Genomic DNA, 14,978 nt, shown 5'->3' on the forward strand with positions numbered 1-14,978 from the left:
TTACACCTGTCAGAATGGCTAAAATCAAAAACACAAGAAATAACAAGTGTTAGTGAGGATGTGGAGAAGAAGGAACCCTCGTGCACTGTTGGTGGGAATGCAAACCACTGTGGAAAACAATTTGGAGGTTTTTCAAAAAATCAAAAGTATTATCATATGATCCAGTAATTCTACTACTGGGTATTTACCCAAAGAACACAAAAACACTAATTTGAAAAGATATATGCACCCTTATGTTTATTGCAGCATTATTTACAATAGTCGAGAAAAGGCAGCAACTCAAGTGTTCATCGGCAGATGAATGGATAGAGATGATACACACACACACACACACACACACAGAGGAATATTACTCAGCCATAAAAAAGAATTAAATCTTGCTATTTGCAACAACATGAATGGATATAGAGAGTATAACGCCAAGGGAAAGAAGTCAGTCAGAGAAAGACAAATACCATATGATTTTACTCATGTAGAATTTAAGAAACAAAACAAATAAACAACAAAAAGAGACAAACAAAAAACCAGACTCATAAATATAAAGAACAAATGTTACCAGAGGGGAGGTGGGTGGGGGGGATGGATGAAATAGGTGAAGGAGATTAAGAGTACGCTTACCTTGATGGGCACTGAGTAATGCATACAATTTTGGATCACCATATTGTACACCTGAAACTAATATAACACTATGTTAATTATACTTGAATTAAAAAAAAAAAGTAGAACCAATTCTCAAAAGACTCTGGGTTTTTTTGTTTGTTTGTTTTTTGCTTTTTTAGAGAGGGAGAAAGGGGGGCGGGAGGGGCCCAGTGCAGATCCCAACATAGGACTCAATCTCACAATCCTGAGATCATGACCAGAACTGAAATCAAGGTTGGACACTTAACCAAATGAGCCACCTGGGTGCCCCAGGAAGTCTCTGATTTAAATCCTATGTTGATTTTGCTAATTTTTATGCAATTTCTACAGTTTTATGTGGTTTCCTACATTTTGTGCCATTAAAGAGGCCCTTTGAGTAAGTTAGAAGAGTCAATCCAGTATAGGAGGTACCTCAGGAATTACTATTAAATCTATTATCTTTATTTATAGTGTAAAAGTTGTAATATCAGATGATATTAAAATTAACAGATGTTCTCTAAGCCCAGAAAATCACATACTTTTGAATCTGGAAATATAATTAGAGCTGAAGAATAAGAATATATTCATAACAAATGGCTAAACATAAATAACTGCAAATAAAGACCTTGAAAACTGGGTAGACAGGAATAATTTAGAGAATAACAAAGATTTGGGAAATCAGAGAACTATCAACTGGTGTGGTATTGTTATACAGTGAAAAGGGGGAAAAACTAGGAAATAAAACTTAACAAATATGAATTGAATATGTATATCTTGGTCTGTTCCCTAAGGTTCATAAACAAAAACACATTTACATCAAAAGTGCTTCTTTATCATTTTAATTAAAACAAAATGGTTCTAACAAAATGAAATTTGGTTGCTGACTTCTATCCCACAAAAGGACAGATCTCCAAACCATTTTGTTAATTGGAGAAATCGACTGTTGGCCTTACATATCATTCTGAACTTTTAACATTTGGATGGTATCACAAATGAGCGAACACTTTTCAATATTCTCTTTTAATTTTCTTTTTTGCCTCATTTTATGGATTTCATAATCTGGGTTTGCATCATTTATGTGAACTAAGCCTGCTGAAACCATTCGAGGACTTGTAAATTTTCCGCTGTAGTTCTCTCGCCGTTTGTGAACCTCTGGAGCAGTATTCGGTCTTGCAAAGTGTTTTAACTGATTATGGCTATCATCCGGGCTTTTTCCTAAAAGCCTTGTTCTTGATTTTGCTTGTTCAGCATGCTTAAATGAGGTCACAGGTATATCCTCAAATCTATCCGAACAATCCTAAATATTAAAAGATCAGGTTGGTGCATTAGTTTTCTTAAAAGTACATTTTAAATTTACAAGAATTGAAGTGTGTAATATCAACAGTTAAAGAATGAGAGCATTAAATATTTTATAGGCAGTCCCCAAATTCAGATCCTACACCCAATGCCTCCTATTAGACACTATCATAGAAACCATGCTTAAAAAAAAAAAAATCTTACTGTTTCAAAGGATCTGTTATTTTAGAAGGGATAGAAAATATGAAGCTGGAAACCAGAAAAACTTAGGAGAGCTGTCCTTAGGGGTCAGACTCCTAAAGGCAGTCAGCCTATTCTATAATTCTCCATATTATATTTTCTCCAACCCTAAATATAAATCATGAACTCATACTTTATATCATCCAAAGTTTCATTCTTTAAGAGTTAATGAACATCTTATTTAACACGCTTTCACACACATAGAGAGAGCCTGGCATCTAGGATATAGTTATACTGTTTATATTAAAGTAATAAAAATTTTTATGTACATTCTGAGAGTAAAGAAGTAAGACATTTAGGAAAATAACTGGAAAGATATACACCAAGCAATTTTTAAAAAATGATGGTTGGGTTAGGGTGGTGGGATTATGGGTTTTGTTTTTCTTTTCTCTTTTTTTCAAATTTATATAATATGGCTCTATTTTATAATAAATATATAATAACCTACAATTATCTCAAAGAGGGTATGGAGCTATTAGTCATTCTTAAACTAGTATAAACTAGTTTCCTCTGCAGCTTGAGCATCTTGTCCCTTAACACTTTGCAGAGATGACCACACCAAAGGAATAAGCTACTCTGATTTAGAGAGAAGATGTGAATGAATTAATAGAATTGGAGGGTGGGGGAAAGTTGTGCAGGACTGAGAAGAATTAGGGCGGCAAGAAAGATTTACAAAAAAGGAGGTATAGAGTCTAAAGACTAGTTGTACCTACTTTACATCTTTGCCTGGGTTTGAAGAAGGCAAGGAAACATTCTTCCTCTCCCCTTTTATGGACGTGGAACATTATTAAGGGAATTTCTGCTGCTTTGGTGAGTAATACATAATTCTTGCTTCACAGATGAAATAACTGATTACTAGATGAAATAACTGAAACAACAGATGAAATAACAGCGAAAGGGCATGGAGACCCACACAACTGGTTACTTTTCTGGATTCTCCTACAACTCAATTTCTCTTGTCTTCTGTTTTGATTCTTTGGGGAGCTTCCTGGATTTTAGAAAAGAATCAGATGAGCACGTCTTTCTGATGATCTGAAAAATGCCCTGCTACCATTCAATTCTCTGTTGTCAACTTCACTGGAGAGAAAAGTTTAGGGACTGTTGGTTTAACAGAGGAAAATAAGGATAACTCTATCTCTCCTGCCCACTCTTAGGATAAAGGTTCTGAGATCCTAGATGATCTCATATTATATAATATAAACACAATTTATTGTTTTGTTTGGAAAAGTGACATTAAAGATTCAATTTGTCTAAAGGAACTTTGGAAAGTCCTTTCTCAAAACTGTGAACCCATCTTCTACTTCCTTTTCCTAGTGGATACACACATGTGTGTGTACATACACACTCAATACTAAAATTATCAAATTTAAATAGAAAAGAGAATTCCAACATTGAGAGTATAAGCTAAACTGATATTTTCCCTGCTACTATTTTTACTATTTACTAAAGCTAAATATTTGTTTTACTATGGAGAGCAAATTCAAAGCAACTGTTCTAAACAAGAAAAAAAGCAACTGTTCTAAATTAGATCTATTTTTCTCATTCAAAGGATTATGCACATCAAATTTTCAATGTAATATCATTTGGGGATTTATGAGATCTCAGAGTTATGGGTCATGCCTATTTATATATACAAACAGAAAAGAGCAGCAGTCCAGAAAACTAAAATAAGTCCCTTCCACTCCTAGTTTTTAACCTCAGAATGGTTTGTATAAAGTCTGTTAGCAGGTTTACCTTCCTAATTGTTTTATGTCAATATTATAAATAGATTTGAATTCCCAAGTTTCTCAGCACATGATATAGCAGAGGGGCAATGGTAATAGAAGAGAGGAGAAGCTAAATTAAAATTTTTCTGTTCATAATCCAATAGATTATAAAGTTTGCATATCCCTAAGATTTATCAGAATAACTGGCACATAATACTATATATACTTATATCTGCATGAAAACAAAATTCCAGCTGTGTTTCCATAGGATACAGCCACTGCCAAGAATTGTATACGTTGTGACTGCACAGCAGCCCCGGACTGAGGAGTGAGTCATGGCTGAGATCCAGCCAGTTTTCCTTTGACAGGGGCTATATGCTCTGGCTCCAGGCTGTGTCAGTCAACAGAGTCTGCCCAGAGGAAAGGGTGATTTTTTCTAATTTATGCTCCAGATGGAGTGCCCTTTATCTATTTCATACAAAGGCACTGAGTGTGTTAACAGTCCCCTGATTTTGTGACTGCATTTTAAACTGGGTGAGGTGAATTTGAATGTCAGAAGAATTTTTTAAGTTTGACAGTCTGTATTTTGGGGCAACAAAGGTTACACACATACTTGCATACAGACATATACACCCTAAAGTAGATTATTGACAGACTTTGCCAAATACAAAAGTAGAAGACTTAGAAAGACAGTATTACGTGTATAGTTCTTCTTGCAGTCCAATGAAGCAATGTCCTTGGAACAGATTTCCTTAGAATTCTTGCAGTGGGCAGTGTGGCTGGTAGTATCTTAACTATCTTGCTAAATGACTTCTTCTGTTTGTGGACATGGTCTCTTTCTTTTCGGACCTTGGGCTTTAGATTTTCTCTCTTTAATACTTCTGGGAAGAGGGATGGTTTTGAGTTTTTCTCCGCTTCCACAACTTTGTATTTAAACGACTGTGATTCAGGGAACTTGGCATATTTTTCATTGCAAATTCCATTTGTCTTTACAGAAAGAGTATGTATTTTTTTGTATTGTGCAAATGTTACTAGATGTTTTTTATTATTGTTATTATTTCCTTTCAATCTCTGAATATACTGGTCTTCTAACTTCAATTTCTCCCCAGCCTCTAAATTGAAATGAGTTAAAGTGTTATTCTGCCTGGAAGGAAAAGTGTATTTGTATATATATTCTTCATTTTCACTTGGCATTTTGCAATTAGGAATTCTTGGATACGGTGAGAGTACTGCTTCCGGTTTCTCCTGTGCCATCAGTTTATAGATATTATGCTCCCTTTTTTCAAGGGGCTTCACTTTTAGTGTCCTTTCAAAGTAAATATTTGACTGAGTTGTTTTTGATTTACCACTCCAACCATGTGGGTCTTGCATTTCTGTTTTAAAATCATGATTTTCTACTCGAGGAAGCTGGATGAAACCATGTTCTTTCCTTTGTTTCTTAAGCACTATATCTGTAAGTCTTTCTGATGACTTATTTAATGGAATCACTTGGGTATTTTTGACGAAAGAAGGTTGTACTTCAATTAATCTCAGGGTTTTGGCTCCTTCTTTAGGATAGTATCTTTTCTGTTCCTCAATTACTGATGGATTTTCCTTAATATTCTGTAAGGGAAAATATTCCTTTTCTTCCTTTTTGGTTAGTTCTGTTTCTATAAGTCTATCCTCAGGAGTTTTTTGTAAAGTAGTTTTTTGAACAATTTTTGAATATTTATTTTGCTTTTCTGAATTCTCCTCCATAAACTGATTTTCATTTCTAAAAGATAAATCTGGCTTTATACATTTAAATGGTATGGAACTAGAATTGATCAAATTTATACGCTGGTTGATCCCCTCTAATTGCCTTTCTTTGATTAGTCCTGATTTTGAAAGTTTTTCTATAAAAAGGCTCTGCAGGTGTTTGCTTAAATCAGCTTTTAGATTTAGTAGTTCATTTTCTGATAAAGCTATAAGATAGTTTTGTAGAGATTTATTTAAAGGATATTTCATGTTTAAGTCAAGCCTTTTCCCAAAATTCCCCCTTGAAATGTCTCGTCCTAACTCATGGAAAGATATGGAGGCACTTTTAGTTCTTAGAGAAGACATGTTTGAGTCGATAGTCTCAGATTCTGTCTCTTTAAATAAACTGCTTTCTGAAAGGTTTTTTAGGAAATAGTTTTGGAGAATTTCATTTAAGAAAGATCTTAGCTTTATTTCCAAATGTTTATCTATGAAATGATGATTAAAATTATTTACAAAAGACATGACTTCTTTAACAGTTTCTGAATATTTTTCCAGAAAAATATTTTGCCCTTTTGGTTCTACTTTCTCATTCATCAAATACAGATTTTGATAGATTTTTGGTAAGTCTTCTTTGGTGATGTGTCCGGATTCTGAAAGTCTTTCTACAAGGTAATGTTGGATATGTTTACTTAGTTCAGATTTTAAATTTTTTATTTCTGACTCTGAGAGTTCTTCTAGAAATACACGCAGCTTTGAACTCAAAATAGGTTTTCTGTCTAATTTATCTGTTTTATCGAAATTCTCTTTGATTTCTTCAAGGTCTTCTGTATTATTTGGAAAAGGATGCTGAATCAGTCTTTCTAATTCTTTTTCTGGTTGTCTTCTTTCAGACTGATTATACTTGAAAAAAATATTAAACATATGTTTTAAAAAGGATCTTAACATTATTACATCTGAATCATTAAGTTTACCCATTAATGAGTTACTTAAATTTTCTGAAGTAGAATTTAGATCGTTTTCTTCTCTATCAAACCTCTGACTGTTACTTAGCATATCTGTTTTTTTATCTGGTGTTGACTGATATTTTGAATCTTGTAGGGATATATTTTGGCCTTCATCCATATATTCAACTCTATTAAAAGAAGAAGTGGTTTCTTTGGGAATGATGAGTGTATTCTGCTCTGAAAGAGATTCTGTTCTGCTTTGGGTTTCTGAATAATCCTCTGTGGAATACTTTGGCTCTTCTTCAGCAAAGACTGTCTCTGTATCCAGCATGGAACTCTTCTGATATTGTTTATCTAATTCTATCACTTTGATTATCCCAGATTCTAAAAGAGTATCTATAGGAAATGCTTGTATTATCTGGCTTCTAACAGATTTGGCCTGTGGCAATTCTATTTCATCATCGTTTTCTTCATAATGAAGTAGAATATTTGAAGATAAACTCTCCCAAGCTGTGGGTAATTGATTCTGCAAATTTACTGGTGTCTCACTCAATTCTTTCACCCCTATTTCCAACTCTGAGAAGATAGGTGCAGTGAATATTTGCTTTGTAACATAATCATTTGCAGTGTCACTTATACCTGGTTTGGAGCTAGACACTTCAATTTTTGAATGTTTCTGTTTGAAATTATTTTTTTTAATTGGAAAATTGATCTCACCAGCATCCAAGTGTTTTTCAGAGACAAGTGCTGTTTCTACTTCTGGAGAATTTCTTGGTCCACCTCTTGAGAGTGAATCTGCAGGAATATCTTTAATTATTTGTTTTAAAAGAGACTTTGAACTTACAATGTCTTTTTCTGGAAGCCAGTTATTTAAGTCTTGAACTTTTTCACATACTTTGTTTTCCAGACTACTTGGTGGTTCGTCGTGAACACTCAGAAGTAAAGAACTATGACTTTTCTTTCTTGCTTCAGTGTCCATAGGAACCTCTGGTTTAGAAAATAATTTCTCTGAAAGGTCTTGCAGATTTTTACTTAAAATTGATTTGAGCATCATTGATTGTTTTAAATTTTCTAGGTGGGAAGTAAGACTTAATGATTTTGAGAGGCGATATGTATTTATATTTCCAGTCACTGATGATTCTCCTTCAAAATTAGGTAGAGATACATTTGGTAGTCTTTCTTTTAAATTATTTTTAGTATCTAAAGTCTCTATTGTGGTCATATTAGGATCACGGGCTAAATTATTCTTAGTGTCTAAAGTCTTTACTGTGATGAAATCGGGATCACGGGCTGACTTTAACTTAGTCTTAGTGTCTAAAGTCCTTACTGTGGTGATACCAGGATCACGGGGCCAGGTTTTATTAGTAGGCCTTACAGTTTTTGAATATGTTGGGTAAGGAGGATCTTGGTCTTCATGCTCTATAACCTCTGCATTTAAAGTGTTTCTACATTTGGACATATCTTGGTCTTTCCTTTTTCTGACCGACATTTTTTTGTTTATATTCCTTAGAAAAGGATCAAAACCATCCTTAAAGTTGAATTTCTGGAACTGTAATATTAAAAACAAAAGGTAAGAAGTTCTGTAGTATTTATTTGAATTTATAATAAATTTTCTAGTTAATTTTCTTTGAGCAGTCTGTCAAATTATCTATCCACCCACCTTCTACAAAGAGAAAACTGACTTTAATTATTTTAAAATATCTGAAATTGGAATGATGAAAATTTTAATGTGAAATTTTAGAATTCCTAATTCTGATACTATTTTGTGTCCAAGAGATTTTTGCTACCTAGAATATTTAAAATACTTACACAGCATTCCTACATAATTTTTTTTTAAAGAAATTAATTTCCAGTGTGAGCTGCACTTACTTAGACAATGGCTAACATCAGGATCTAAGTTCTATCTTATAAATATTTACCATTTTAGTAGCAATATAAGAAAAATTTAAAATGCAAAGCAAGTAGTAGATATCCCATTAGAAGTATCACAAATAGTTTCTAAAGACTAACTTGGGAGCATATATCATCTGCTTTTAAGCCTGGGAATTTCAACAATGATGGTGAGTTCCATCCATTCCTCAGAATGTCACAGTAGAATCTTACTTTTTGATGAATACCATACATACCTCATAAATGGTTAAGAGAGAGCAGTACAAAAAAATTCCGGATTACAGTGAAATTTCAGTGTAATATCCATGGGCAGTTTTGTAGTTCTGGGATCAAGCTAGTATATCATTGAAATAGACTTTGAGATGAAGTCTCTTATTCAAATATTTCAAACATATTCTTATATTTGTTCATACAACTTCTACATTAACCAGTTGAAAATGGCAAAATGTGAAATAATCAGCCTAGTATCTGTTTTAGTTTATTTTAACTTAGTTGTTCAAACTTCATTGTAATGGATACAATTTATTGCAACTGTTCTTCAAATATTAGTTGATATCCAGATGAGAGTATAAGGATCCCCTGGGTTTTTCTGAGAAATACAGATTCTCAGGCTCCATTTCTAGACTGAGATTCATCAGGTCAGAGGTAGAACCTGAGGACATGTATTTTTTCAAAGACAGCCATGTGTTTCTAATGGGTAGTCTGGTTTAGGAACCACTGAATTATATAAAGTATTAGAGAAGCCTAGTACTTAAATATACTTGTTATTGGGATAGGATAATTCAGGACTCACCTGGTATTTTGGTTTGAATTCTATATATTCTGGTCTGAAAGCTGGTAAAATGTGTTCCTTTGGTGAAAAAATCACCTTATAAAAAGAGAAGTTTTAATTTTAGGCTGCTTGTAATGCAAGGATATTTCCCAAGATAATTTTATCCTTTCAATAGTTATTAAAAACATAAAAAACTTATAATCTAAATATTTTTCTCATAACTACTATAATTTACTTTGCCAATCATCAAAGAAATCTATACATATATAATGCATTTACACATATAACCTTAGCTTCCTTGATACTATAATATTCACCCTATTGAATTTGTGAAATCAAAACAATGCACAGCAACTTCAAGCAGAAACAAAAGTAGAAAAGAAACAGAAATGTCAGAATTAATATAATCTCATTTTAAAAGGTTGTAAAATGCTTTAGATAATAAATGGCATTTGAGAGGCCCCTACTGCTCAGTCAGTTAAGCGTCTGACTCTTGATTTTGGCTCAAGTCATGATCTCAGGGTTGTGAGATCAAGCCCCGCATTGGGTTAATGTGCTGAGTGTGGAGCCTGCTTAGGATTCTCTCTTCTTCTCCCTCTGCCCCTCCCCCACCCCTACAAAAAATAAAAAATAAATAAATGGCATTTGATATTGTGTTGGGCTAGAAAGCATTTTCAATGATTCCTTAACCTATAATTGCTAAATGGGTACTTAACCCTGCCTAAGGAAACACTTGGTGCTAGATTAAGGTGTATAGGAACAATTACAGAATCACAGAACCACTGAATTTTTGGAGATGAAAGGTGCTTTAGAGATAATCCAATCCTACCCCTTGTTTCATACAAGAATCTGAAGTTGAAGTTTGTTTTCCCGTTACCCAGATGATTAGTAGCCTAAATCCTAAGTGTCCTAAATTTTTATCTGATACTCCCTTCATTACACAATCAAGACCACAGTGACTGAGAATGATGCTTTGGAAGCATCAAAATGTGCATCCACACTGCCAACTCATCTGGACAAAACTTGACGCCATCTCTTTGAGAGTACTTAGTCTACAAACTACTTTCCAATATACTATCTCCTTTAGACAGCAGAAGGTTCATTATATATCAAGTTAATTAAAATAACAGTTCAATGAATGATGTTTCTATAAGTAATACTTTTAAGTGTTCATTACTTTTAAGCAGTTAATAACATGACCTTATTCTTAAATTTTCAGCAGCTTCCTACTTTTGCTGCTATTCATTGCCCTAACACATTGACTAAATTATTTCTATGAGTTTCTCAATATTCCACATTATAGTTTCTCTCCTTCAGACAAATGTATCTAACTCTGAATTCTTGAAATACATCTCAGACTTTTCCACATCTGTTCTTTTGCTTGTTTTGTTTTTCTTTGCTTGAATTTCCCCAAATTTCCCTAAAAAACAGTTTGAACTCTAACATTTGAAATTTCATTATTTTAAATAAATTTAGTAGAAAATTTAAAAATAAATAAAATATATATGAGAAGAGGAAGAACAGTAAAAAAACAAAAAACAAAAAACCCCATGATCTCCTTTTTTTAAAAAACACAAAAGAAACAAAAACTCCTCCCTAAGATAAGCTTGAAAGAATGTGTGAAAGGACATAAAATGTTAATTAACATCTCTGGAGGAGAGGAAACAGGACACTATTAACTTTTATTGTTTAACTCTGTATTATTATTTAAATTAACATGGAACACTTTATAAACAAAAAACTCCAGTACATTTATACTGGGGAGAAATGCTTTAGGCATTCATCTCAGGAAGCTAGAAAAGAACAATAAAACAAACCAATATAGGAGCGTCAAGATGATGGACTAAACATGGAGATCTTTTCTACCTTCCAAGGTTCTGGTAAATTAACAGAAAACAATTATTTCAAAAAGAAAAATCCCATGGCAATACTGGAAATCAATAAGGTGAGACACCATGATTTAGAAAGTTGAGAAAATTCAGAAAATATGAAAGCAGATGAGACTGATTGAATGGAAACCCCCATCAAGAAAGTTAGAGCCTTGAACAGCAGAAATCAGGTGGGCCTGAGAAACAAAAAAATTCAAGGACAGCATATACAAAGAGAATCAGGTGATGGTGCATTTGTCATAGTTATTAATTAAAGAGCTACATTCAGAACAGCTGGATCTTCTCTTCCATAGCATACAGAGCACATGCCACTGGCAGCATTGTCTTTCCCAGTTGCACACCCAAAACATAAAAAAAAAAAAAATTGAGGGGATTATGCTAAGTGAAGTAAGTCAGGTAGAGAAAGATAATTATCATATGGTTTCACTCATACGTGGGACATAAGCAACAGCACGGATGACCATAGGGGAAGGGAGGGAAAACTGAAGGGGGAGAAATCAGAGAGGGAGACAAACCATGAGAGACGATGGACCCTGGGAAACAAACTGAGGGTTTGGGGTGGGGGGCAGTAATAGTGTGATTGGGTATTAAGGAGGGCATGTGTTGTGATGAGCACTGGGTGTTATATGTAACTAGTGAATCAATGAACACTACATCAAAAACTAATGATGTACTATACAGTGGCTAACTGAACATGATAATTTAAAAAAATAGAAAAAATATTGCTTTCTAAAGAAAATGTGCCATCTGCCCAGGTAGAGATCCTATGAGTTTTGAGCAGAATAGAGCTTGCTGTCACTGACATTTCCACATTAGGTAACAGAGGAGGTATAAAAAGAAAAAAAAAGAAGTTCCATCTAGGAGAGAAACACATGGGTTCTTTGGAAATGTTGGGTTCCCAGCCATCCTGCCTATGCTCTTGCATCCCCATATACACCCCAGGGAAGCCTGCCTGTCACACAGAGCATACCTATACAATCAACATATTCTGTCATTCACAAATATAAAATGAGCCAACAAAGTTTACCAGGTATATGAGGAAAATCAATACATGCAAGTGAAGAATCAATAAGAGCAAACAGAACTAACTCCAGAGTAAATAGAGATATTTCTGAGGAATGTGAGGAGAGGGTGACCCTTGGAAAAGATTCTAAATACAACCCTGAGAAATTCAAAAAGGTATTGGTTTCCACTTAGCTGTATAAGAGGCATCCCAAATTTAACATATCACAAAAGAAAATTCTGGATTACTAATGCTGCTCCCCTCCCTCCCTCCAAAAACCCCACAAAACCTTGGCCTTTCTCGACTTTTCCTCATCTCAGTAATTGGTGCTACCATCTACTGGCTAGTAACCTAAGTTTCACTCTTTATTTCTCTCCTTCTCCTTACCATATCTAATCCAGCATTAAGTCTTCTGGCTTCTGCCTTCAAAATATATCAATTGTACAATTAGGTCTTGCCATCAACCCCATTACCACTATAGCACAAGCCATTATCATCTCTTTCTTCTAGTCTCCTAATTAGTCTCTTGTTCTCTGTGACAGAGACTGATAATTGCCTTCCCACAATATATATTATCTCAAGAACATAAAATTTTTAGCATTTAGGTAGAAATGTCCTTTGCTAAAAAAAAAAAGGGGGGGGGGTACATTGTCCAGCCTCTGTTGAAGATAAGGGTAACTATGTGACAAGTTTCTGGCCAACTACACGTAATTGTAAGTTGTTGGAAGAATCTTCTGAGAGAGTATCTTAAAATAGAGGCAGACTCAGCTGACAGGAACCTAACAAACCTGCCTGCATGTGAGACAGAACTCAACTGGTCAGTCCTTCATGTATCCACCCAGCAAGATTAAAACATAAATACACAATGATATGCACATAAGGTCTTCCTATGCTCTATCTAGTTCAATGAAGGTAACTGGGAACTGGGCTGCCACTGCTCAAGACCAAGAGTACTGCCATCCTAGGAGGGAGTAGAGCAAGAGTAAAAATGCCATGAAATTTCCTACCATTTTGAAGATGACTTTTTCTTCATTGGGTATTTGCTTGGTTGCCATAAACTTTGATTGTTTTCCAGAGCTCCCATGAAGCTGGTTCAGACAGCTTCTGGATCCTTTTTCAGTTTTTTTCAGAGGAACAAGAACTTGGAGCTATTTATTTCACCATTTTGTTTGTATCACTTTCCTTTAACATTTCTTATGGTGGGGGTTTTCTTGCAATGAATTCTCTCAGCTTTTGTTTGCTGAAAGGATATTTTAATTTCTGTTTTGAAAAATGTTGTAACTGGTTAAAGAATTCTAGGTTGGTGATTTTTTCCTTCTATTAAAGATGACATTCCTATAGTCTTCTGCCTTACATAGTCTCTAACAAAAAGTCTGTTATTTTTATATTTCTTTCTCTATTACAAATGTGCCTTCCTTTCCACTCCCCCTAAGGTTTTCTCTTGACCACTGAATGTCAGCAATGTGATTATGATATGTCTGAGAATTTTTTTTTTAGGTCTATGCTCTTTGAGTTCATTGAGTTTCTTGGATCTGTGGGTTTATAGTTTTCATCAAATATGAAAAACTTTTGACCATTATTTCTTCAAATACATTTTTTAGTTTCCTCTCCCTATAAGTCTCCAATTATGTTTTACTACTTGATATTTTCTTATGTTATTACTGATGCTCTACTTTTTAAAAAAATCTTTTTTCTCATTCTGCTTTATTTTGTCTAATTTCTAATTCTGTCTTCAGGGTCATTGATCCTTTGCAGCATCTAATGTGCTATTACTTCCTTTTTCATCTCTAAAAATTCCATTTTGTCTATCTACACCTTCCATTTCTTTCCTCATCATGTTCATGTTTATTCTACCATCTTGAATATATGGAATATATTTGTAATAGCTCTTTTAACCTCCTTTTCTGTTAGTTCTATCTTCTCTGTCATTTCTAGGTCTTTTCCTATTGATTGATTTTTCCCTGCACTATGGGTCATATTTTTTGCTTTTTTTTGTATGTCTGTAATTTCTAATTGGATGCTGAGAATGATAAATTTTACATTTTTGGTTACTAGATTTTGCTTTCTTTAATCTAGTATTTGGTTTATTTTGGTACATATTAAGATACTTGGAAATAGGCTCCTTTGAAGTTTGCTTTTAAGCTTTATTGGTGGTGAGGGGGCATTGTCCAAAAGCCTTTAATGTAGAGCTGACTTAGTCTCTCCACTAAGATTATGGCCTTCTATTTGCTGTCACATGTGTTATGAATCTTTCCTCTCTAGCATAGAGGAAAATGGTTTATTTCTAGCTATGTGAGTTCCTAGAATGTTCTACCCAATCCTTTTCAGTGGTTCTTCTTGCCTCCAGTATTTCACTACTCCAGATTAATCTCAAAGACTGTAGGGGACCTCCTTCACAGTTATCTGGAGATTTCTTGCTCTACATTTCCTTCCATTCTGGTACTCTACTCCACAAATTCTGCCTCTGCCCACCAAACTCCAATCTCCATCTCCTCAATTCAGTGATACCTCCAAGCTCTGTTTTGGTTCTCCCTCCTGGTGTTGCCATGCAGAAAACTGGTACAATTGTAGGGCTCACTTTGTCCTTTTCTCTAAGAAATCACAGTCTCCTGAGAAACAAACTGAGGGGTTTAGAGGGGAGGGGGGGTGGGGGGATGGGTTAGCCCAGTGATGGGTATTAAGGAGGGCACGTATTGCATGGAGCACAGGGTGTTATACACAAACAATGAATCATGGAACACTACATCAAAAACTAATGATGTAGGGGTGCCTGGGTGGCTCAGTCGTTAAGCGTCTGCCTTCGGCTCAGGTCATGATCCCAGGGTCCTGGGATCGAGCCCCACATCAGGCTCCCTGCTTGGCAGGAAGCCTGCTTCTCCCTCTCCCACTCCCCCTGCTTCT

General features: G+C 34.7%; 1 protein-coding gene across 1 annotated transcript in view; it reads right to left on the minus strand.

Annotated features, from left to right (window-relative positions):
* Positions 1 to 630: 630 nt before the first annotated feature.
* Positions 631 to 14,978, minus strand: part of C2CD6 (C2 calcium dependent domain containing 6) — a 147,797-nt gene continuing 133,449 nt past the window's right edge. The window contains exons 15-18 of the mRNA XM_064586921.1: positions 9,207 to 9,281; positions 7,862 to 8,072; positions 4,560 to 7,813; positions 631 to 1,915 (exon numbers count right to left, since the gene is read on the minus strand). Of these exons, the coding sequence (XP_064442991.1) occupies positions 1,568 to 1,915; positions 4,560 to 7,813; positions 7,862 to 8,072; positions 9,207 to 9,281 (3,888 nt within the window). The 3' untranslated portion in view covers positions 631 to 1,567. The remainder of the gene's footprint in view (positions 1,916 to 4,559; positions 7,814 to 7,861; positions 8,073 to 9,206; positions 9,282 to 14,978) is intronic.

This window comes from Mirounga angustirostris, unplaced genomic scaffold (assembly GCF_029215605.1).
Source record: "Mirounga angustirostris isolate CCGP_5_RB_7025 unplaced genomic scaffold, mMirAng1.0.hap1 SCAF_3, whole genome shotgun sequence".
In the NCBI taxonomy this organism is placed as follows: domain Eukaryota; kingdom Metazoa; phylum Chordata; class Mammalia; order Carnivora; family Phocidae; genus Mirounga; species Mirounga angustirostris.